At 49.2% G+C, this 24,641-nt stretch overlaps 2 protein-coding genes across 2 annotated transcripts in view; one reads left to right on the top strand and one right to left on the bottom strand.

Annotated features, from left to right (window-relative positions):
• Positions 1–23,338, top strand: part of LOC106168028 (uncharacterized) — a 45,659-nt gene extending 22,321 nt beyond the window's left edge. The window contains exon 6 of the mRNA XM_087012725.1: positions 311–23,338. Coding sequence (XP_086868851.1) covers positions 311–20,676 — 20,366 coding nt within the window. The 3' untranslated portion in view covers positions 20,677–23,338. The remainder of the gene's footprint in view (positions 1–310) is intronic.
• On the bottom strand, positions 23,240–24,534 carry LOC106168043 (uncharacterized). Its single transcript, XM_013546970.2, has 3 exons — positions 24,371–24,534; positions 23,974–24,123; positions 23,240–23,643 (listed from the first exon to the last, which is right to left on the bottom strand). Exons 1-3 carry the CDS (start codon positions 24,437–24,439, stop codon positions 23,515–23,517), a joined length of 348 nt encoding a protein of 115 aa, XP_013402424.1. The 5' UTR covers positions 24,440–24,534; the 3' UTR covers positions 23,240–23,514.
• Between the last annotated feature and the right edge of the window lie 107 nt (positions 24,535–24,641).

The raw sequence follows: 24,641 nt of genomic DNA, 5'->3' as shown, positions 1-24,641 counted from the left end.
GATGCTGCTGAATTTTAGATGATAACTTTCTTAACCATTGGTTGTGCATCGCACGTGTACCGTTAATGAAAGTAAAAAGAATATGTAGATGCAAACGTTTTTGAAATTAGACGATCGTATATGGTATAATCAATGGTGTAACATTGGTATGAAGACGTTTCCATTATCAATAAAATAGTAATGTGTCTGGTGGCAATTTGGCTACAGAACTTTACTCCGTAGTATATGTAATGATTTACAATCGGCAAAGGTTCTAGGTTTCTCTATACAACAACAAATAGCTTCGAAGTCAGTTCTTCTTCCATTTCAGATTGTGAAGGAGCGGGTAAAAATGCCTACGTTGCCGACAGAGCTAGTCCCTGTAACTACTACCAATGTATAGGGTACGACATCGGACCAAATACCATCTTTGTCATTATGAGGTTCTCATGCCCAGTGTACAAGTCTGTGCCGGAGGTTTTCACTTATGGCTTCTCTCAGCCGTGTATTGATGACAAGTTTGACTGTCCCGGTGCACCACCGCTGCCACCACGACAGAGCACGACAGAAACTGTACCAACGACTGAAGTCATCACACCTATTACGCCAACTGCCAGTGTTACGGAGGGAGTCACAACAGGTGTTACTGACGCTGTCACTACTGCCGATGGCGTCACTGTTGCACCAACTGTCAGTGTTACTGACGCTGTCACTACTGCCGATGGCGTCACTGTTGCACCAACTGTGAGCGTTACCGATGCTGTCACTACTGCCGATGGCCTCACTGTTGCACCAACTGTGAGCGTTACCGATGCTGTCACTACTGCCGATGGCCTCACTGTTGCACCAACTGTGAGCGTTACCGATGCTGTCACTACTGCCGATGGCCTCACTGTTGCACCAACTGTTAATGTTACTGATGCTGTCACTACTGCCGATGGCCTCACTGCTGCACCAACTGTCAGTGTTACTGATGCTGTCACTACTGCCGATGGCCTCACTGTTGCACCAACTGTCAGTGTTACTGATGCTGTCACTACTGCCGATGGCCTCACTGTTGCACCAACTGTCAGTGTTACTGATGCTGTCACTACTGCCGATGGCCTCACTGTTGCACCAACTGTCAGTGTTACTGATGCTGTCACTACCGCCGATGGCCTCACTGTGGCACCAACTGTTAATGTTACCGATGCAGTCACTACAGCCGATGGCCTCACTGTTGCACCAACTGTCAGTGTTACTGATGCTGTCACTACTGCCGATGGCCTCACTGTTGCACCAACTGTTAGTGTTACTGATGCTGTCACTACCGCCGATGGCCTCACTGTTACACCAACTGTCAGTGTTACCGATGCTGTCACTAACGCCGATGGCCTCACTGTTGCACCAACTGTGAGCGTTACCGATGCTGTCACTACTGCCGATGGCCTCACTGTTGCACCAACTGTTAATGTCACTGATGCTGTCACTACTGCCGATGGCCTCACTGTTGCACCAACTGTCAGTGTTTCTGATGCTGTCACTACTGCCGATGGCCTCACTGTTGCACCAACTGTCAGTGTTACTGATGCTGTCACTACTGCCGATGGCCTCACTGCTGCACCAACTGTCAGTGTTACTGATGCTGTCACTACTGCCGATGGCCTCACTGTTGCACCAACTGTCAGTGTTACTGATGCTGTCACTACTGCCGATGGCCTCACTGCTGCACCAACTGTCAGTGTTACTGATGCTGTCACTACTGCCGAAGGCCTCACTGTTGCACCAACTGTCAGTGTTACCGATGCTGTCACTACCGCCGATGGCCTCACTGTTGCACCAACTGTCAGTGTAACCGATGCTGTCACTACCGCCGATGGCCTCACTGTTGCACCAACTGTCAGTGTTACCGATGCGCTCACTACCGCCGATGGCCTCACTGTTGCACCAACTGTCAGTGTTACCGATGCTGTCACTACCGCCGATGGCCTCACTGTTGCACCAACTGTCAGTGTTACCGATGCTGTCACTACTGCCGATGGCCTCACTGTTGCACCAACTGTCAGTGTTACCGATGCTGTCACTACCGCCGATGGCATCACTGTTGCACCAACTGTCAGTGTTACCGATGCTGTCACTACCGCCGATGGCATCACTGTTGCACCAACTGTTAATGTTACAGATGCTGTCACTACCGCCGATGGCATCACTGTTGCACCAACTGTCAATGTTACTGATGCTGTCACTACTGCCGATGGCCTCACTGTTGCACCAACTGTCAGTGTTACCGATGCTGTCACTACTGCCGATGGCCTCACTGTTGCACCAACTGTCAGTGTTACTGATGCTGTCACTACTGCCGATGGCCTCACTGTTGCACCAACTGTCAGTGTTACTGATGCTGTCACTACTGCTGATGGCCTCACTGTTGCACCAACGGTCAGCGTTACTGATGCTGTCACTACTGCCGATGGCCTCACTGTTGCACCAACTGTCAGTGTTACCGATGCTGTCACTACTGCCGATGGCCTCACTGTTGCACCAACTGTCAGTGTTACCGATGCTGTCACTACTGCTGATGGCCTCACTGTTGCACCAACTGTTAATGTTACTGATGCTGTCACTACCGCCGATGGCCTCACTGTTGCACCAACTGTCAGCGTTACTGATGCTGTCACTACTGCCGATGGCCTTACTGTTGCACCAACTGTCAGCGTTACTGATGCTGTCACTACCGCCGATGGCCTCACTGTTGCACCAACTGTCAGCGTTACTGATGCTGTCACTACTGCCGATGGCCTCACTGCTGCACCAACTGTCAGTGTTACTGATGCTGTCACTACTGCCGATGGCCTCACTGTTGCACCAACTGTCAATGTTACTGATGCTGTCACTACTGCCGATGGCCTCACTGTTGCACCAACTGTCAATGTTACTGATGCTGTCACTACTGCCGATGGCCTTACTGTTGCACCAACTGTCAGTGTTACTGATGCTGTCACTACTGCCGATGGCCTCACTGTTGCACCAACTGTCAGTGTTACTGATGCTGTCACTACCGCCGATGGCCTCACTGTTGCACCAACTGTCAGTGTTACCGATGCAGTCACTACCGCCGATGGCCTCACTGTTGCACCAACTGTCAGTGTTACTGATGCTGTCACTACTGCCGATGGTCTCACTGTTGCACCAACTGTCAGTGTTACCGATGCTGTCACTACCGCCGATGGCCTCACTGTTGCACCAACTGTCAGCGTTACCGATGCTGTCACTACCGCCGATGGCCTCACTGTTGCACCAACTGTCAGCGTTACCGATGCTGTCACTACCGCCGATGGCCTCACTGTTGCACCAACTGTCAGTGTTACCGATGCTGTCACTACCGCCGATGGCCTCACTGTTGCACCAACTGTCAGTGTTACCGATGCTGTCACTACCGCCGATGGCCTCACTGTTGCACCAACTGTCAGTGTTACCGATGCTGTCACTACTGCCGATGGCCTCACTGTTGCACCAACTGTCATTGTTACTGATGCTGTCACTACCGCCGATGGCCTCACTGTTGCACCAACTGTCAGTGTTACCGATGCTGTCACTACCGCCGATGGCCTCACTGTTGCACCAACTGTCAGTGTTACCGATGCTGTCACTACCGCCGATGGCCTCACTGTTGCACCAACTGTTAATGTTACAGATGCTGTCACTACTGCCGATGGCCTCACCGTTGCACCAACTGTTAATATTACCGATGCTGTCACTACTGCCGATGGCCTCACCGTTGCACCAACTGTTAATGTTACCGATGCTGTCACTACTGCTGATGGTCTCACTGTTGCACCAACAGTTAATGTTACTGATGCTGTCACTACTGCCGATGGCCTCACTGTTGCACCAACTGTTAATGTTACCGATGCTGTCACTACTGCTGATGGTCTCACTGTTGCACCAACTGTCAGTGTTACCGATGCTGTCACTACTGCCGATGGCCTCACTGTTGCACCAACTGTCAGTGTTACTGATGCTGTCACTACTGCCGATGGCCTTACTGTTGCACCAACTGTCAGTGTTACAGATGCAGTTACTACCGCCGATGGCCTTACTGTTGCACCAACTGTCAGCGTTACCGATGCAGTCATTACCGCCGATGGCCTCACTGTTGCACCAACTGTCAGTGTTACTGATGCTGTCACTACTGCCGATGGCCTCACTGTTGCACCAACTGTTAATGTTACCGATGCTGTCACTACTGCCGATGGCCTCACTGTTGCACCAACTGTCAGTGTTACTGATGCTGTCACTACTGCTGATGGACTCACTGTTGCACCAACGGTCAGCGTTACTGATGCTGTCACTACTGCCGATGGCCTCACTGTTGCACCAACTGTCAGTGTTACCGATGCTGTTACTACTGCTGATGGCCTCACTGTTGCACCAACTGTTAATGTTACTGATGCTGTCACTAGCGCCGATGGCCTCACTGTTGCACCAACTGTCAGCGTTACTGATGCTGTCACTACTGCCGATGGCCTCACTGTTGCACCAACTGTCAGTGTTACCGATGCTGTCACTACTGCTGATGGCCTCACTGTTGCACCAACTGTTAATGTTACTGATGCTGTCACTACTGCCGATGGCCTCACTGTTGCACCAACTGTCAGTGTTACTGATGCTGTCACTACTGCCGATGGCCTCACTGTTGCACCAACTGTTAATGTTACTGATGCTGTCACTACTGCCGATGGCCTCACTGTTGCACCAACTGTCAGTGTTACTGATGCTGTCACTACTGCTGATGGCCTCACTGTTGCACCAACTGTCAGCGTTACTGATGCTGTCACAACTGCCGATGGCCTCACTGTTGCACCAACTGTTAATGTTACCGATGCTGTCACTACCGCCGATGGCCTTACTGTTGCACCAACTGTCAGTGTTACCGATGCTGTCACTACTGCCGATGGCCTCACTGTTGCACCAACTGTCAGTGTTACTGATGCTGTCACTACTGCCGATGGCCTCACTATTGCACCAACTGTCAGTGTTACTGATGCTGTCACTACTGCCGATGGCCTCACTGTTGCACCAGCTATCAGCGTTACTGATGCTGTCACTACCGCGGATGGCCTCACTGTTGCACCAACTGTCAGTGTTACTGATGCTGTCACTACCGCCGAAGACCTAACTGTGACACCAACTGTTAATGTTACTGATGCTGTCACTACCGCCGATGGCTTCACTGCGGCACCAACTGTTAATGTTACTGATGCTGTCACTACTGCCGATGGCCTCACTGTTGCACCAACTGTCAGTGTTACTGATACTGTCACTACTGCCGATGGCCTTACTGTTGCACCAACTGTCAGTGTTACTGATGCTGTCACTACTGCCGATGGCCTCACTGTTGCACCAACTGTCAGTGTTACCGATGCTGTCACTACTGCCGATGGCATCACTGTTGCACCAACTGTCAGTGTTACTGATGCTGTCACTACTGCCGATGGCGTCACTGTTGCACCAACAGTCAGTGTTACCGATACTGTCACTACTGCCGATGGCCTCACTGTTGCACCAACTGTCAGTGTTACTGATGCTGTCACTACTGCCGATGGCCTCACTGTTGCACCAACTGTCAGCGTTACTGATGCTGTCACTACCGCGGATGGCCTCACTGTTGCACCAACTGTCAGTGTTACTGATGCTGTCACTACCGCCGATGGCCTAACTGTGACACCAACTTTTAATGTTACTGATGCTGTCACTACCGCCGATGGCTTCACTGCGGCACCAACTGTTAATGTTACTGATGCTGTCACTACTGCCGATGGCCTCACTGTTGCACCAACTGTCAGTGTTACTGATGCTGTCACTACCGCCGATGGCCTCACTGTTGCACCTACTGTCAATGTTACCGATGCTGTCACTACGGCCGATGGCCTCACTGTTGCACCTACTGTCAATGTTACCGATGCTGTCACTACGGCCGATGGCCTCACTGTTGCACCTCCTGTTAATGTTACTGATGCTGTCACTACCGCTGATGGCCTCACTGTTGCACCAACTGTCAGTGTTACCGATGCTGTCACTACTGCTGATGTCCTCACTGTTGCACCAACTGTCAGTGTTACCGATGCTGTCACTACTGCCGATGGCCTCACTGTTGCACCAACAGTCAGTGTTACCGATGCTGTCACTACTGCCGATGGCCTCACTGTTGCACCAACTGTCAGTGTTACTGACGCTGTCACTACTGCTGATGGCCTCACTGTTGCACCAACTGTCAGTGTTACCGATGCTGTCACTACTGCCGATGGCCTCACTGTTGCACCAACTGTCAGTGTTACCGATGCTGTCACTACTGCCGATGGCCTCACCGTTGCACCAACTGTTAATGTTACCGATGCTGTCACTACTGCTGATGGTCTCACTGTTGCACCAACTGTCAGTGTTACCGATGCTGTCACTACTGCCGATGGCCTCACTGTTGCACCAACTGTCAGTGTTACTGATGCTGTCACTACTGCCGATGGCCTTACTGTTGCACCAACTGTCAGTGTTACAGATGCAGTTACTACCGCCGATGGCCTTACTGTTGCACCAACTGTCAGCGTTACCGATGCAGTCACTACCGCCGATGGCCTCACTGTTGCACCAACTGTCAGTGTTACTGATGCTGTCACTACTGCCGATGGCCTCACTGTTGCACCAACTGTTAATGTTACCGATGCTGTCACTACTGCCGATGGCCTCACTGTTGCACCAACTGTCAGTGTTACTGATGCTGTCACTACTGCTGATGGCCTCACTGTTGCACCAACGGTCAGCGTTACTGATGCTGTCACTACTGCCGATGGCCTCACTGTTGCACCAACTGTCAGTGTTACCGATGCTGTCACTACTGCCGATGGCATCACTGTTGCACCAACTGTCAGTGTTACCGATGCTGTCACTACTGCTGATGGCCTCACTGTTGCACCAACTGTTAATGTTACTGATGCTGTCACTACCGCCGATGGCCTCACTGTTGCACCAACTGTCAGCGTTACTGATGCTGTCACTACTGCCGATGGCCTCACTGTTGCACCAACTGTCAGTGTTACCGATGCTGTCACTACTGCTGATGGCCTCACTGTTGCACCAACTGTTAATGTTACTGATGCTGTCACTACTGCCGATGGCCTCACTGTTGCACCAACTGTCAGTGTTACTGATGCTGTCACTACTGCCGATGGCCTCACTGTTGCACCAACTGTTAATGTTACTGATGCTGTCACTACTGCCGATGGCCTCACTGTTGCACCAACTCTCAGCGTTACTGATGCTGTCACAACTGCCGATGGCCTCACTGTTGCACCAACTGTTAATGTTACCGATGCTGTCACTACCGCCGATGGCCTTACTGTTGCACCAACTGTCAGTGTTACCGATGCTGTCACTACTGCCGATGGCCTCACTGTTGCACCAACTGTCAGTGTTACTGATGCTGTCACTACTGCAGATGGCCTCACTGTTGCACCAACTGTCAGTGTTACTGATGCTGTCACTACTGCCGATGGCCTTACTATTGCACCAACTGTCAGTGTTACTGATGCTGTCACTACTGTCGATGGCCTCACCGTTGCACCAACTGTCAGTGTTACCGATGCTGTCACTACTGCCGATGGCCTCACTGTTGCACCAACTGTCAGTGTTACCGATGCTGTCACTACCGCCGATGGCCTCACTGTTGCACCAACTGTTAATGTTACCGATGCTGTCACTTCTGCCGATGGCCTCACTGTTGCACCAACTGTCAGTGTTACTGATGCTGTCACTACCGCCGACGGCCTCACTGTTGCACCAACTGTCAGTGTTACTGACGCTGTCACTACTGCCGATGGCCTCACTGTTGCACCAACTGTCAGTGTTACCGATGCTGTCACTACCGCCGATGGCCTCACTGTTGCACCAACTGTCAGTGTTACTGATGCTGTCACTACTGCCGATGGCCTCACTGTTGCACCAACTGTCAGTGTTACTGATGCTGTCACTACTGCCGATGGCTTCACTGTTGCTCCAACAGTCAGTGTTACCGATGCAGTCACTACTGCCGATGGCCTCACTGTTGCACCAACTGTCAGTGTTACTGATGCTGTCACTACTGCCGATGGCCTCACTGTTGCACCAACTGTTAATGTTACTGACGCTGTCACTACTGCCGATGGCCTCACTGTTGCACCAACTGTCAGTGTTACTGACGCTGTCACTACTGCCGATGGCCTCACTGTTGCACCAACTGTCAGTGTTACCGATGCTGTCACTACTGCCGATGGCCTCACTGTTGCACCAACTGTCAGTGTTACAGATGCAGTTACTACCGCCGATGGCCTTACTGTTGCACCAACTGTCAGTGTTACTGATGCTGTCACTACTGCCGATGGCCTCACTGTTGCACCAACTGTTAATGTTACCGATGCTGTCACTACTGCCGATGGCCTCACTGTTGCACCAACTGTCAGTGTTACTGATGCTGTCACTACTGCCGATGGCCTTACTGTTGCACCAACTGTCAGTGTTACAGATGCAGTTACTACCGCCGATGGCCTTACTGTTGCACCAACTGTCAGCGTTACCGATGCAGTCACTACCGCCGATGGCCTCACTGTTGCACCAACTGTCAGTGTTACTGATGCTGTCACTACTGCCGATGGCCTCACTGTTGCACCAACTGTTAATGTTACTGACGCTGTCACTACTGCCGATGGCCTCACTGTTGCACCAACTGTCAGTGTTACTGACGCTGTCACTACTGCCGATGGCCTCACTGTTGCACCAACTGTCAGTGTTACCGATGCTGTCACTACTGCCGATGGCCTCACTGTTGCACCAACTGTCAGTGTTACCGATGCTGTCACTACTGCCGATGGCCTCACCGTTGCACCAACTGTTAATGTTACCGATGCTGTCACTACTGCTGATGGTCTCACTGTTGCACCAAATGTCAGTGTTACCGATGCTGTCACTACTGCCGATGGCCTCACTGTTGCACCAACTGTCAGTGTTACTGATGCTGTCACTACTGCCGATGGCCTTACTGTTGCACCAACTGTCAGTGTTACAGATGCAGTTACTACCGCCGATGGCCTTACTGTTGCACCAACTGTCAGCGTTACCGATGCAGTCACTACCGCCGATGGCCTCACTGTTGCACCAACTGTCAGTGTTACTGATGCTGTCACTACTGCCGATGGCCTCACTGTTGCACCAACTGTTAATGTTACTGACGCTGTCACTACTGCCGATGGCCTCACTGTTGCACCAACTGTCAGTGTTACTGACGCTGTCACTACTGCCGATGGCCTCACTGTTGCACCAACTGTCAGTGTTACTGATGCTGTCACTACTGCCGATGGCCTCACTGTTGCACCAACTGTTAATGTTACCGATGCTGTCACTACTGCCGATGGCCTCACTGTTGCACCAACTGTCAGTGTTACTGATGCTGTCACTACTGCTGATGGCCTCACTGTTGCACCAACGGTCAGCGTTACTGATGCTGTCACTACTGCCGATGGCCTCACTGTTGCACCAACTGTCAGTGTTACCGATGCTGTCACTACTGCCGATGGCCTCACTGTTGCACCAACTGTCAGTGTTACCGATGCTGTCACTACTGCTGATGGCCTCACTGTTGCACCAACTGTTAATGTTACTGATGCTGTCACTACTGCCGATGGCCTCACTGTTGCACCAACTGTCAGTGTTACTGATGCTGTCACTACTGCCGATGGCCTCACTGTTGCACCAACTGTCAGTGTTACTGACGCTGTCACTACTGGCGATGGCCTTACTGTTGCACCAACTGTCAGTGTTACTGATGCTGTCACTACTGCCGATGGCCTCACTGTTGCACCAACTGTCAGTGTTACCGATGCTGTCACTACTGCCGATGGCCTCACTGTTGCACCAACTGTTAGTGTTACTGATGCTGTCACTACTGCCGATGGCCTTACTGTTGCACCAACTGTCAGTGTTACAGATGCAGTTACTACCGCCGATGGCCTTACTGTTGCACCAACTGTCAGCGTTACCGATGCAGTCACTACCGCCGATGGCCTCACTGTTGCACCAACTGTCAGTGTTACTGATGCTGTCACTACTGCCGATGGCCTCACTGTTGCACCAACTGTTAATGTTACCGATGCTGTCACTACTGCCGATGGCCTCACTGTTGCACCAACTGTCAGTGTTACTGATGCTGTCACTACTGCTGATGGCCTCACTGTTGCACCAACGGTCAGCGTTACTGATGCTGTCACTACTGCCGATGGCCTCACTGTTGCACCAACTGTCAGTGTTACCGATGCTGTCACTACTGCCGATGGCCTCACTGTTGCACCAACTGTCAGTGTTACCGATGCTGTCACTACTGCTGATGGCCTCACTGTTGCACCAACTGTTAATGTTACTGATGCTGTCACTACCGCCGATGGCCTCACTGTTGCACCAACTGTCAGCGTTACTGATGCTGTCACTACTGCCGATGGCCTCACTGTTGCACCAACTGTCAGTGTTACCGATGCTGTCACTACTGCTGATGGCCTCACTGTTGCACCAACTGTTAATGTTACTGATGCTGTCACTACTGCCGATGGCCTCACTGTTGCACCAACTGTCAGTGTTACTGATGCTGTCACTACTGCCGATGGCCTCACTGTTGCACCAACTGTTAATGTTACTGATGCTGTCACTACTGCCGATGGCCTCACTGTTGCACCAACTGTCAGCGTTACTGATGCTGTCACAACTGCCGATGGCCTCACTGTTGCACCAACTGTTAATGTTACCGATGCTGTCACTACCGCCGATGGCCTTACTGTTGCACCAACTGTCAGTGTTACCGATGCTGTCACTACTGCCGATGGCCTCACTGTTGCACCAACTGTCAGTGTTACTGATGCTGTCACTACTGCTGATGGCCTCACTGTTGCACCAACGGTCAGCGTTACTGATGCTGTCACTACTGCCGATGGCCTCACTGTTGCACCAACTGTCAGTGTTACCGATGCTGTCACTACTGCCGATGGCCTCACTGTTGCACCAACTGTCAGTGTTACCGATGCTGTCACTACTGCTGATGGCCTCACTGTTGCACCAACTGTTAATGTTACTGATGCTGTCACTACTGCCGATGGCCTCACTGTTGCACCAACTGTCAGTGTTACTGATGCTGTCACTACTGCCGATGGCCTCACTGTTGCACCAACTGTCAGTGTTACTGACGCTGTCACTACTGGCGATGGCCTTACTGTTGCACCAACTGTCAGTGTTACTGATGCTGTCACTACTGCCGATGGCCTCACTGTTGCACCAACTGTCAGTGTTACCGATGCTGTCACTACTGCCGATGGCCTCACTGTTGCACCAACTGTTAGTGTTACTGATGCTGTCACTACTGCCGATGGCCTTACTGTTGCACCAACTGTCAGTGTTACAGATGCAGTTACTACCGCCGATGGCCTTACTGTTGCACCAACTGTCAGCGTTACCGATGCAGTCACTACCGCCGATGGCCTCACTGTTGCACCAACTGTCAGTGTTACTGATGCTGTCACTACTGCCGATGGCCTCACTGTTGCACCAACTGTTAATGTTACCGATGCTGTCACTACTGCCGATGGCCTCACTGTTGCACCAACTGTCAGTGTTACTGATGCTGTCACTACTGCTGATGGCCTCACTGTTGCACCAACGGTCAGCGTTACTGATGCTGTCACTACTGCCGATGGCCTCACTGTTGCACCAACTGTCAGTGTTACCGATGCTGTCACTACTGCCGATGGCCTCACTGTTGCACCAACTGTCAGTGTTACCGATGCTGTCACTACTGCTGATGGCCTCACTGTTGCACCAACTGTTAATGTTACTGATGCTGTCACTACCGCCGATGGCCTCACTGTTGCACCAACTGTCAGCGTTACTGATGCTGTCACTACTGCCGATGGCCTCACTGTTGCACCAACTGTCAGTGTTACCGATGCTGTCACTACTGCTGATGGCCTCACTGTTGCACCAACTGTTAATGTTACTGATGCTGTCACTACTGCCGATGGCCTCACTGTTGCACCAACTGTCAGTGTTACTGATGCTGTCACTACTGCCGATGGCCTCACTGTTGCACCAACTGTTAATGTTACTGATGCTGTCACTACTGCCGATGGCCTCACTGTTGCACCAACTGTCAGCGTTACTGATGCTGTCACAACTGCCGATGGCCTCACTGTTGCACCAACTGTTAATGTTACCGATGCTGTCACTACCGCCGATGGCCTTACTGTTGCACCAACTGTCAGTGTTACCGATGCTGTCACTACTGCCGATGGCCTCACTGTTGCACCAACTGTCAGTGTTACTGATGCTGTCACTACTGCTGATGGCCTCACTGTTGCACCAACTGTCAGTGTTACTGATGCTGTCACTACTGCCGATGGCCTTACTATTGCACCAACTGTCAGTGTTACTGATGCTGTCACTACTGCCGATGGCCTCACTGTTGCACCAACGGTCAGCGCTACTGATGCTGTCTCTACTGCCGATGGCCTCACTGTTGCACCAACTGTCAGTGTTACTGATGCTGTCACTACTGCAGATGGCCTCACTGTTGTACCAACTGTCAGTGTTACTGACGCTGTCACTACTGGCGATGGCCTTACTGTTGCACCAACTGTCAGTGTTACTGTTGCTGTCACTACTGCCGATGGCCTCACCGTTGCACCAACTGTCAGTGTTACCGATGCTGTCACTACTGCCGATGGCCTCACCGTTGCACCAACTGTCAGTGTTACCGATGCTGTCACTACTGCCGATGGCCTCACTGTTGCACCAACTGTCAGTGTTACCGATGCTGTCACTACCGCCGATGGCCTCACTGTTGCACCAACTGTTAATGTTACCGATGCTGTCACTTCTGCCGATGGCCTCACTGTTGCACCAACTGTCAGTGTTACTGATGCTGTCACTACCGCCGATGGCCTCACTGTTGCACCAACTGTCAGTGTTACTGACGCTGTCACTACTGCCGATGGCCTCACTGTTGCACCAACTGTTAATGTTACTCATGCTGTCACTACTGCCGATGGCCTCACTGTTGCACCAACTGTCAGTGTTACTGATGCTGTCACTACTGCCGCTGGCCTCACCGTTGCACCAACTGTCAGTGTTACCGATGCTGTCACTACTGCCGATGGCCTCACTGTTGCACCAACTGTCAGTGTTACCGATGCTGTCACTACCGCCGATGGCCTCACTGTTGCACCAACTGTTAATGTTACCGATGCTGTCACTACTGCCGATGGCCTCACTGTTGCACCAACTGTCAGTGTTACTGATGCTGTCACTACTGCCGATGGCCTCACCGTTGCACCAACTGTCAGTGTTACCGATGCTGTCACTACTGCCGATGGTCTCACTGTTGCACCAACTGTCAGTGTTACCGATGCTGTCACTACTGCCGATGGCCTCACTGTTGCACCAACTGTCAGTGTTACTGATGCTGTCACTACTGCCGATGGTCTCACTGTTGTACCAACTGTTAATGTTACCGATGCTGTCACTACTGCCGATGACCTCACTATTGCACCAACTGTCAGTGTTACTGATGTAGTTACTACTGCCGATGGCCTCACTGTTGCACCAACTGTCAGTGTTACCGATGCTGTCACTACCACTGATGGCCTCACTGTTGCACCAACTGTCAGTGTTACTGATGCTGCCACTACCGCCGATGGCCTCACTGTTGCACCAACTGTCAGTGTTACCGATGCTGTCACTACTGCTGATGGCCTCACTATTGCAACAACTGTCAGTGTTACTGATGCTGTCACTACCGCCGATGGCCTCACTGTTGCACCAACTGTTAATGTTACCGATACTGTCACTACTGCCGATGGCCTCACTGTTGCACCAACTGTCAGTGTTACTGATGCTGTCACTACTGCCGATGGCCTCACTGTTGCACCAACTGTCAGTGTTACTGATGCTGTCACTACTGCTGATGGCCTCACTGTTGCACCAACTGTTAATGTAACCGATGCTGTAACTACCGCCGATGGCCTCACTGTTGCACCAACTGTCAGTGTTACCGATGCTGTCACTAACGCTGATGGCCTCACTGTTGCACCAACTGTCAGTGTTACTGATGCTGTCACTACCGCCGATGGCCTCACTGTTGCACCAACTGTCAGTGTTACTGATGCTGTCACTTCTGCCGATGGCCTCACTGTTGCACCAACTGTCAGTGTTACTGATGCTGTCACTACTGCCGATGGCCTCACTGTTGCACCAACTGTCAGTGTTACTGATGCTGTCACTACTGCCGATGGCCTCACTGTTGCACCAACTGTTAATGTTACCGATGCTGTCACTACCGCCGATGGCCTCACTGTTGCACTAACTGTCAGTGTTACTGATGCTGTCACTACTGCCGATGGCCTCACTGTTGCACCAACTGTCAGTGTTACTGATGCTGTCACTACTGCCGATGGCCTCACTGTTGCACCAACTGTCAGTGTTACTGATGCTGTCACTACTGCCGATGGCCTCACTGTTGCACCAACTGTCAGTGTTACTGATGCTGTCACTACTGCCGATGGCCTCACTGTTGCACCAACTGTCAGTGTTACTGATGCTGTCACTACTGCTGATGGCCTCACTGTTGCACCAACTGTCAGTGTTACTGATGCTGTCACTACCGCCGATGGCCTCACTGTTGCACCAACTGTCAGTGTTACCGATGCTGTCACTACTGCCGATGGCCTCACCGTTGCACCAACTGTCAGTGTTACCGATGCTGTCACTACTGCCGATGGCCTCACTGTTGCACCAACTGTCAGTGTTACCGATGCTGTCACTACCGCCGATGGCCTCACTGTTGCACCAACTGTTAATGTTACCGATGCTGTCACTACTGCTGATGGCCTCACTGTTGCACCAACTGTCAGTGTTACTGATGCTGTCACTACCGCCGATGGCCTCACTGTTGCACCAACTGTCAGTGTTACCGATGCTGTCACTACTGCCGATGGCCTCACTGTTGCACCAACTGTCAGTGTTACTGATGCTGTCACTACTGCCGATGGCCTCACTGTTGCACCAACTGTCAGTGTTACTGATGCTGTCACTACTGCTGATGGCCTCACTGTTGCACCAACTGTCAGTGTTACTGATGCTGTCACTACTGCCGATGGCCTCACTGTTGCACCAACTGTCAGTGTTACCGATGCTGTCACTACCGCCGATGGCCTCACTGTTGCACCAACTGTCAATGTTACCGATGCTGTCACTACCGCCGATGGCCTCACTGTTGCACCAACTGTCAGTGTTACTGATGCTGTCACTACCGCCGATGGCCTCACTGTTGCACCAACTGTCAGTGTTACCGATGCTGTCACTACCGCCGATGGCCTCACTGTTGCACCAACTGTCAGTGTTACCGATGCTGTCACTACTGCCGATGGCCTCACTGTTTCACCAACTGTCAGTGTTACCGATGCTGTCACTACTGCCGATGGCCTCACTGTTGCACCAACTGTCAATGTTACCGATGCTGTCACTACTGCCGATGGCCTCACTGTTGCACCAACTGTTAATGTTACCGATGCTGTCACTACTGCCGATGGCCTCACTGTTGCACCAACTGTCAGTGTTACCGATGCTGTCACTACTGCCGATGGCCTCACCGTTGCACCAACCGTCAGTGTTACCGATGCTGTCACTACTGCCGATGGCCTCACTGTTGCACCAACTGTCAGTGTTACCGATGCTGTCACTACCGCCGATGGCCTCACTGTTGCACCAACTGTTAATGTTACCGATGCTGTCACTACTGCTGATGGCCTCACTGTTGCACCAACTGTCAGTGTTACTGATGCTGTCACTACTGCTGATGGACTCACTGTTGCACCAACGGTCAGCGTTACTGATGCTGTCACTACTGCTGATGGCCTCACTGTTGCACCAACTGTCAGTGTTACTGATGCTGTCACTACTGCCGATGGCCTCACTGTTGCACCAACTGTCAGTGTTACCGATGCTGTCACTACCGCCGATGGCCTCACTGTTGCACCAACTGTCAATGTTACCGATGCTGTCACTACCGCCGATGGCCTCACTGTTGCACCAACTGTCAGTGTTACTGATGCTGTCACTACCGCCGATGGCCTCACTGTTGCACCAACTGTCAGTGTTACCGATGCTGTCACTACCGCCGATGGCCTCACTATTGCACCAACTGTCAGTGTTACCGATGCTGTCACTACTGCCGATGGCCTCACTGTTTCACCAACTGTCAGTGTTACCGATGCTGTCACTACTGCCGATGGCCTCACTGTTGCACCAACTGTCAGTGTTACTGATGCTGTCACTACTGCCGATGGCCTCACTGTTGCACCAACTGTTAATGTTACCGATGCTGTCACTACTGCCGATGGCCTCACTGTTGCACCAACTGTCAGTGTTACCGATGCTGTCACTACTGCCGATGGCCTCACCGTTGCACCAACCGTCAGTGTTACCGATGCTGTCACTACTGCCGATGGCCTCACTGTTGCACCAACTGTCAGTGTTACCGATGCTGTCACTACCGCCGATGGCCTCACTGTTGCACCAACTGTTAATGTTACCGATGCTGTCACTACTGCTGATGACCTCACTGTTGCACCAACTGTCAGTGTTACTGATGCTGTCACTACTGCTGATGGACTCACTGTTGCACCAACGGTCAGCGTTACTGATGCTGTCACTACTGCCGATGGCCTCACTGTTGCACCAACTGTCAGTGTTACCGATGCTGTCACTACTGCCGATGGCCTCACTGTTGCACCAACTGTTAATGTTACTGATGCTGTCACTACTGCTGATGGCCTCACTGTTGCACCGACTGTCAGTGTTACTGATGCTGTCACTACTGCCGATGGCCTCACTGTTGCACCGACTGTCAGTGTTACCGATGCTGTCACTACCGCCGATGGCCTCACTGTTGCACCAACTGTCAATGTTACCGATGCTGTCACTACCGCCGATGGCCTCACTGTTGCACCAACTGTCAGTGTTACTGATGCTGTCACTACCGCCGATGGCCTCACTGTTGCACCAACTGTCAGTGTTACCGATGCTGTCACTACCGCCGATGGCCTCACTGTTGCACCAACTGTCAGTGTTACCGATGCTGTCACTACTGCCGATGGCCTCACTGTTTCACCAACTGTCAGTGTTACCGATGCTGTCACTACTGCCGATGGCCTCACTGTTGCACCAACTGTTAATGTTACCGATGCTGTCACTACTGCCGATGGCCTCACTGTTGCACCAACTGTCAGTGTTACCGATGCTGTCACTACTGCCGATGGCCTCACCGTTGCACCAACTGTCAGTGTTACCGATGCTGTCACTACTGCCGATGGCCTCACTGTTGCACCAACTGTCAGTGTTACCGATGCTGTCACTACTGCCGATGGCCTCACTGTTGCACCAACTGTTAATGTAACCGATGCTGTAACTACCGCCGATGGCCTCACTGTTGCACCAACTGTCAGTGTTACCGATGCTGTCACTAACGCTGATGGCCTCACTGTTGCACCAACTGTCAGTGTTACTGATGCTGTCACTACCGCCGATGGCCTCACTGTTGCACCAACTGTCAGTGTTACTGATGCTGTCACTACCGTCGATGGCCTCACTGTTGCACCAACTGTCAGTGTTACCGATGCTGTCACTACTGCCGATGGCCTCACTGTTGCACCAACTGTCAGTGTTACTGATGCTGTCACTACTGCCGATGGCCTCACTGTTGCACCAACTGTCAGTGTTACTGATGCTGTCACTACTGCTGATGGCCTCACTGTTGCACCAACTGTCAGTGTTACTGATGCTGTCACTACTGCCGATGGCCTCACTGTTGCACCAACTGTCAGTGTTACCGATGCTGTCACTACCGCCGATGGCCTCACTGTTGCACCAACTGTCAATGTTACCGATGCTGTCACTACCGCCGATGGCCTCACTGTTGCACCAACTGTCAGTGTTACTGATGCTGTCACTACCGCCGATGGCCTCACTGTTGCACCAACTGTCAGTGTTACCGATGCTGTCACTACCGCCGATGGCCTCACTGTTGCACCAACTGTCAGTGTTACCGATGCTGTCACTACTGCCGATGGCCTCACTGTTTCACCAACTGTCAGTGTTACCGATGCTGTCACTACTGCCGATGGCCTCACTGTTGCACCAACTGTTAATGTTACCGATGCTGTCACTACTGCCGATGGCCTCACTGTTGCACCAACTGTCAGTGTTACCGATGCTGTCACTACTGCCGATGGCCTCACCGTTGCACCAACTGTCAGTGTTACCGATGCTGTCACTACTGCCGATGGCCTCACTGTTGCACCAACTGTTAATGTTACCGATTCTGTAACTACCGCCGATGGCCTCACTGTTGCACCAACTGTCAGTGTTACCGATGCTGTCACTAACGCTGATGGCCTCACTGTTGCACCAACTGTCAGTGTTACTGATGCTGTCACTACCGCCGATGGCCTCACTGTTGCACCAACTGTCAGTGTTACCGATGCTGTCACTACCGCCGATGGCCTCACTGTTGCACCAACTGTCAGTGTTACCGATGCTGTCACTACTGCCGATGGCCTCACTGTTTCACCAACTGTCAGTGTTACCGATGCTGTCACTACTGCCGATGGCCTCACTGTTGCACCAACTGTTAATGTTACCGATGCTGTCACTACTGCCGATGGCCTCACTGTTGCACCAACTGTCAGTGTTACCGATGCTGTCACTACTGCCGATGGCCTCACCGTTGCACCAACTGTCAGTGTTACCGATGCTGTCACTACTGCCGATGGCCTCACTGTTGCACCAACTGTCAGTGTTACCGATGCTGTCACTACTGCCGATGGCCTCACTGTTGCACCAACTGTTAACGTAACCGATGCTGTAACTACCGCCGATGGCCTCACTGTTGCACCAACTGTCAGTGTTACCGATGCTGTCACTAACGCTGATGGCCTCACTGTTGCACCAACTGTCAGTGTTACTGATGCTGTCACTACCGCCGATGGCCTCACTGTTGCACCAACTGTCAGTGTTACTGATGCTGTCACTACTGCCGATGGCCTCACTGTTGCACCAACTGTCAGTGTTACTGATGCTGTCACTACTGCTGATGGCCTCACTGTTGCACCAACTGTTAATGTTACCGATGCTGTCACTACCGCCGATGGCCTCACTGTTGCACCAACTGTCAGTGTTACTGATGCTGTCACTACTGCCGATGGCCTCACTGTTGCACCAACTGTCAGTGTTACTGATGCTGTCACTACTGCCGATGGCCTCACTGTTGCACCAACTGTCAGTGTTACTGATGCTGTCACTACTGCCGATGGCCTCACTGTTGCACCAACTGTCAGTGTTACTGATGCTGTCACTACTGCTGATGGCCTCACTGTTGCACCAACTGTCAGTGTTACTGATGCTGTCACTACCGCCGATGGCCTCACTGTTGCACCAACTGTCAGTGTTACCGATGCTGTCACTACTGCCGATGGCCTCACTGTTGCACCAACTGTCAGTGTTACTGATGCTGTCACTACTGCCGATGGCCTCACTGTTGCACCAACTGTCAGTGTTACTGATGCTGTCACTACTGCTGATGGCCTCACTGTTGCACCAACTGTCAGTGTTACTGATGCTGTCACTACTGCCGATGGCCTCACTGTTGCACCAACTGTCAGTGTTACCGATGCTGTCACTACCGCCGATGGCCTCACTTTTGCACCAACTGTCAATGTTACCGATGCTGTCACTACCGCCGATGGCCTCACTGTTGCACCAACTGTCAGTGTTACCGATGCTGTCACTACCGCCGATGGCCTCACTGTTGCACCAACTGTCAGTGTTACCGATGCTGTCACTACCGCCGATGGCCTCACTGTTGCACCAACTGTCAGTGTTACCGATGCTGTCACTACTGCCGATGGCCTCACTGTTTCACCAACTGTTAATGTTACCGATGCTGTCACTACTGCCGATGGCCTCACTGTTGCACCAACTGTCAGTGTTACCGATGCTGTCACTACTGCCGATGGCCTCACTGTTGCACCAACTGTCAGTGTTACCGATGCTGTCACTACTGCCGATGGCCTTACTGTTGCACCAACTGTCAGTGTTACCGATGCTGTCACTACTGCCGATGGCCTCAGTGTTGCACCAAGTGTCAGTGTTACCGATGCTGTCACTACTGCCGATGGCCTCACTGTTGCACCAACTGTCAGTGTTACCGATGCTGTCACTACTGCCGATGGCCTCACTGTTGCACCAGCTGTCAGCGTTACTGATGCAGTTACTACTGCCGATGGCCTCACTCATGCACCAACTGCCAGTGTTACCGATGGGTTGACAACTATCTCAACTGCTATCTCAACCACTTCTGCTGCTCCTGGATCTATAGCTGGCACCACTGATGCCCCTGTCACTACTACAACTATGCGAGTTGAGACTACCACTTTAGACTGCACTAACATTAATGAAGACGAAGACTTAGAAAAGGCCCTGAGATGTCTTGTGAGTGGCGCAGGGAACATCGCTTCCCGCACTACAGACGTGGGCACGTTCTTTGACAAGGTTCACGATTTGTTGCTGCGATTGAGCAACCGACAGGTCCACCGCGAGTAATAATGATGATAGTCAGTTATGGTTCAGTTATAATAGAATGGTAAAAGTATGTTCAATAAAAATGTATTAATTACTAATTATTTTTGAAACAATATCATTTTATCTATTGATGAAGGACACACCATATATTAACCTTTATTTGATGATATCTAAAATGTTGCGAACATTAATTGTTTGACAGTGTATCATATTCTAGTGAGCCCTCACATGGCTTCATGCGGCCATCAGCACTTAAATACTTTATGTTTAGTTTTGAAACAACGTTGTTTGATATTTTGATGGATCCCAAGCGCTCTCTGTTGATTATTATCCAACGTGGATCAGGCCTTATGCTCAATGTTATCTTGACAAACGTGTGTGTACTTTTAAGTATAAAATTACACTGTCTGGATTTAGACTTTTCACATTTAAGATGATAAGAAATGCTATACTATAACTAACTTGATTAACATTTGTTGGTTATTACAAGGATTGGTTGATATTATAACTACTAATAAATAGTTATTTAAATTAAGAAAGCTTTGGATCAAGCGTTTCAAGGTGTACCCCTATATTCATATACAGAAGTAATAATAATTATGTTTCCGTATTATTATGACCAAAAATACAGATTTTAAATGTAACTTAATGACTCTTGACAATTATCGCATAAGAATATTATGTGATTTGCATTAAGAACAGAATTGAAAAGGGAAATAATTGATAGGTTTCTTTATCCTTCATTTGGTATCCATCTGGTCATTTACGGATATTGAGGAGCCGACTGTTCAACACAAACCTTTTTTCAAATTCCTCTATTTATTAAAATTAGAAAAAGGCGTAGGACTTGTGACAAAGTGCTGGTCCGTTTGCGGTCATTCTGTATTGTCTCTTACACACACACACACAAACATACACACACACAGACACACACACAAACATACACATCATTTCTAACCGCTGGATGGCACCATCAGAAACAAAATAGTGTCTAACGTTTGGGGAACGTCGCGATACCCAGTATAACTGTATAGAGGTTAATTGAATCCAGTGGGCAGTGTTCTCCATAGGTTGGCGCTATCCAGTGTTGATAACACTGGGCTAGGAATCATGTTGGTAACATACGGGTCTCTGATGATCAGAGCTACGTCATTGTTACCTTGGTGAGATCGAGCTGGAAACCACCGGAAGTGTGCACGAGGTGGTGGTGCAGAAGGATCCGGTAGATAGCGAAGCGAGTCGATAGCACATCCGACCTGAAATAATTTTATTTCTGCGGGTGTTCAATTCAACTCCGCTGTGACTTCGTGTTTATCCAGTCATAGTAATGGGCTCTCACGAACTTACATCAAATAGGGCTTTTATCAAAAATATAGACAGTAATGTATATAGCATTATGGACTGCATAGGATGAAGGTTCATTAATGATAATACTAATGAAAGTAATAATAATTTTATGATGCACTCCATATCATTTCAGTGCGCCGTACAAAAATATTAAAAATATAAAAATCTTGTCACACAAAAAAATTCTGAAATACTAACTTTATGAAGTAAATTAAAATAATGTAAAGTTTCTTAAAAATGCGAGTTTCTATTAATTTTCAGAACAAATAATGTTCTATTTTGTGTATGTTCCATCATTAAGATCAGAGCCAGTTAAGAGATATATTTTACCTCCTCAACTGTGTAACAATTGTTTATGTCTCAGAGAACGTTTAATGCAGTGGTTAGTTTATTTGTTCAAAACAACATACATCAATTAATGCGCCTCTGAAATTATGATTTCATGGCACTGGGAACATGATGGTAGTAAACCTAGGAATAAAAATCAGGGTTTCATATAATTATGATAAGATGCTGGTACAAGTGAGAACAGCTTATAATTAGGGTTAGCCGTAGTATTGGAGCTAGTACATGGGGTGAATATCACCTGAACAAAGTAATGGGATCACTGTTCCTAGCGGACCACCATTGCTACCACCCTGCCACGTGTGAGCATCTTTTCTATACCCATCAAACACAGGGCGTTATTATAACGTTACCATAACATTTATTAGTAACGTTATGGAAACGTTATGATAACGCTGTGTGTTTGCTTGGTACCTAAAGAGTCAAAGTGTTGGCGCACAGTTTTCCCAAACTCCAGGTCATTTCGATACAAACTATTAACCTTTGTTGTCAGTAGCTGCACGTTATTTAAATAATCTTATTGTGTATAAAAAAATTATTTTCAGCTATTATATGTTATTAACGTTTGTTTCATTTCATTGCTTACAACATGTTTTTTGTTATTAAGGATGCATGTACATGTAGTTAATAGTTAGAAAGGTAGTTAAAGGGTTTACTTCGTTATTAGGTTTGAAAATGATGCGTTGTTTTTATTCTGTGCTTTGTAATTGATTTTATCTTAAGTATAGTACAGTAATATTTGTTTTGAGGGGTTTTATTATAATTTTGATTTACAATATTTAATTGAAATTTAACAATTTATATTTCTGTGTTAATCAAATTACTTTAATTACACGTCGTTTAAAATCCAAATCTGGATATATGTTGGAGGTATCGAAACGACATCACAGAATGTATTTTAACCAGCTTTTATTTCATAACAGAAAAAAGATCCCAATGCGACAAAATTTAATATTTCAAATAATCCGAATAAAATATACATGAATTTTGACCGATTGCTTGCGTTGTCTTTTGTTTCTGCATTTATGTTAGGATGTCTTGGCTTATCGTAAGGATATAATTATCATCAACTTTTTCACTTGTCCATTTGGTTTGTCATTGATGTTCAGAATGAACATTGTAAATGCTCGTTTGGCGCATTATTGTGGCTTGCAACTTTTGGTTTGCTTAGGATGACGTCACATTCCTGCATTCGAACACGTGATATTCGGCGCCAAAAAGACCCGTATAGAAAACCTTGCTACAGGCCATTCCAACGCTGCAACCGCAGTCAAACCGGCGCCCCTCATCGTCAACCTAGACAAAACATTGTATCATTTCAATACAAAAACGACACCTTGCAAATACAATTAAAGCAATAGAAAACAAATGATAAAATACATAGAGTCGAATAATGATAGCAGGGCGTCAATCTGAGAAAATAGGACAGTCTTTCTGTAAAATTAAATGTATGGGTATATGCATTATAAGTTACTCTTGTACTTTTGTTCTCGTTTGAATATAGGGGAAGGGAACTTTCTAATAAAGAAATCAGAGGTGTAGAATTTTTTCCCCTATGTAACAATCCTACGTTTACCGAGCATTACACCAAAGCTGAATTATCATCTACTGTGTTTAATGTTCTACCTTAGGTGCGTTGGGGTCGCATCGTTTGCCCTCTCTAATCTTCAAAGAGCAGCGTCCGTTACGTGACCATTGCATGTGGACGTTGCCACGGCAACAAGCTGTAGGAGCACAGTCACTATCGTCGTGACACTCGTAGCCAAGCGGCTTGGTCTTATGTTAAATGATGAGAATGTGTAGAAATAAAATACATATCGCCAAACTTAATGACAATGATTTATATTTATGTTTCCAAGTGATTTCAACTCTAACCTTGAAAAAATATACTAAAAATAAACACAGAGATAGACGCGAAGAAAATCAGTCCAATTTTCAGCGCTATATCAATTAATGTTAAGTGTGCCGCGATAATTTTTAACAAAAGAAAAAAACTCTATTTGATACTTATTAGTCTACTCACGGGCTTCTCGGTCGGCGCCTGAGACAATGCAACGGCAAAGAACAGACAGAAAACTATCGCGATCTTCATACTGTGTCTTCTTGTTACCTGCTGATGCTAGAAAACGTTCGAAATACTCCGTCAAAGTGCGTTATGCCGTACACGCAATGATAAATAAGATGTACTGTAGCATTAGCGTGAAGGAGCCAAGTCATTAGCTGAGGGTCAAGAGGGGAGAGTTTGGACGGGGACATGCCAATAGACCAAAGTTCAACGGTCTGAAATTCATTGG

Source organism: Lingula anatina, chromosome 5 (assembly GCF_051362555.1).
Source record: "Lingula anatina isolate TDL-2025a chromosome 5, LinAna3.0, whole genome shotgun sequence".
In the NCBI taxonomy this organism is placed as follows: Eukaryota; Metazoa; Brachiopoda; class Lingulata; order Lingulida; family Lingulidae; genus Lingula; species Lingula anatina.
Note: the sequence above shows the minus strand (reverse complement) of the source record. Positions and strands in the feature narration are given on the sequence as shown.

What these genes read in the sequence shown, in the direction of transcription:
- LOC106168043 (XM_013546970.2), bottom strand. Translation starts at nt 24,439, where the DNA reads ATGAAGATCGCGATAGTTTTCTGTCTGTTCTTTGCCGTTGCATTGTCT. An exon ending in AGGCGCCGACCGAGAAGCCC is followed by an intron (nt 24,124 to 24,370) that starts GTGAGTAGACTA and finishes ATTTAACATAAG; the next exon opens with ACCAAGCCGCTTGGCTACGA. An exon ending in GCGACCCCAACGCACCTAAG is followed by an intron (nt 23,644 to 23,973) that starts GTAGAACATTAA and finishes TGTTTTGTCTAG; the next exon opens with GTTGACGATGAGGGGCGCCG.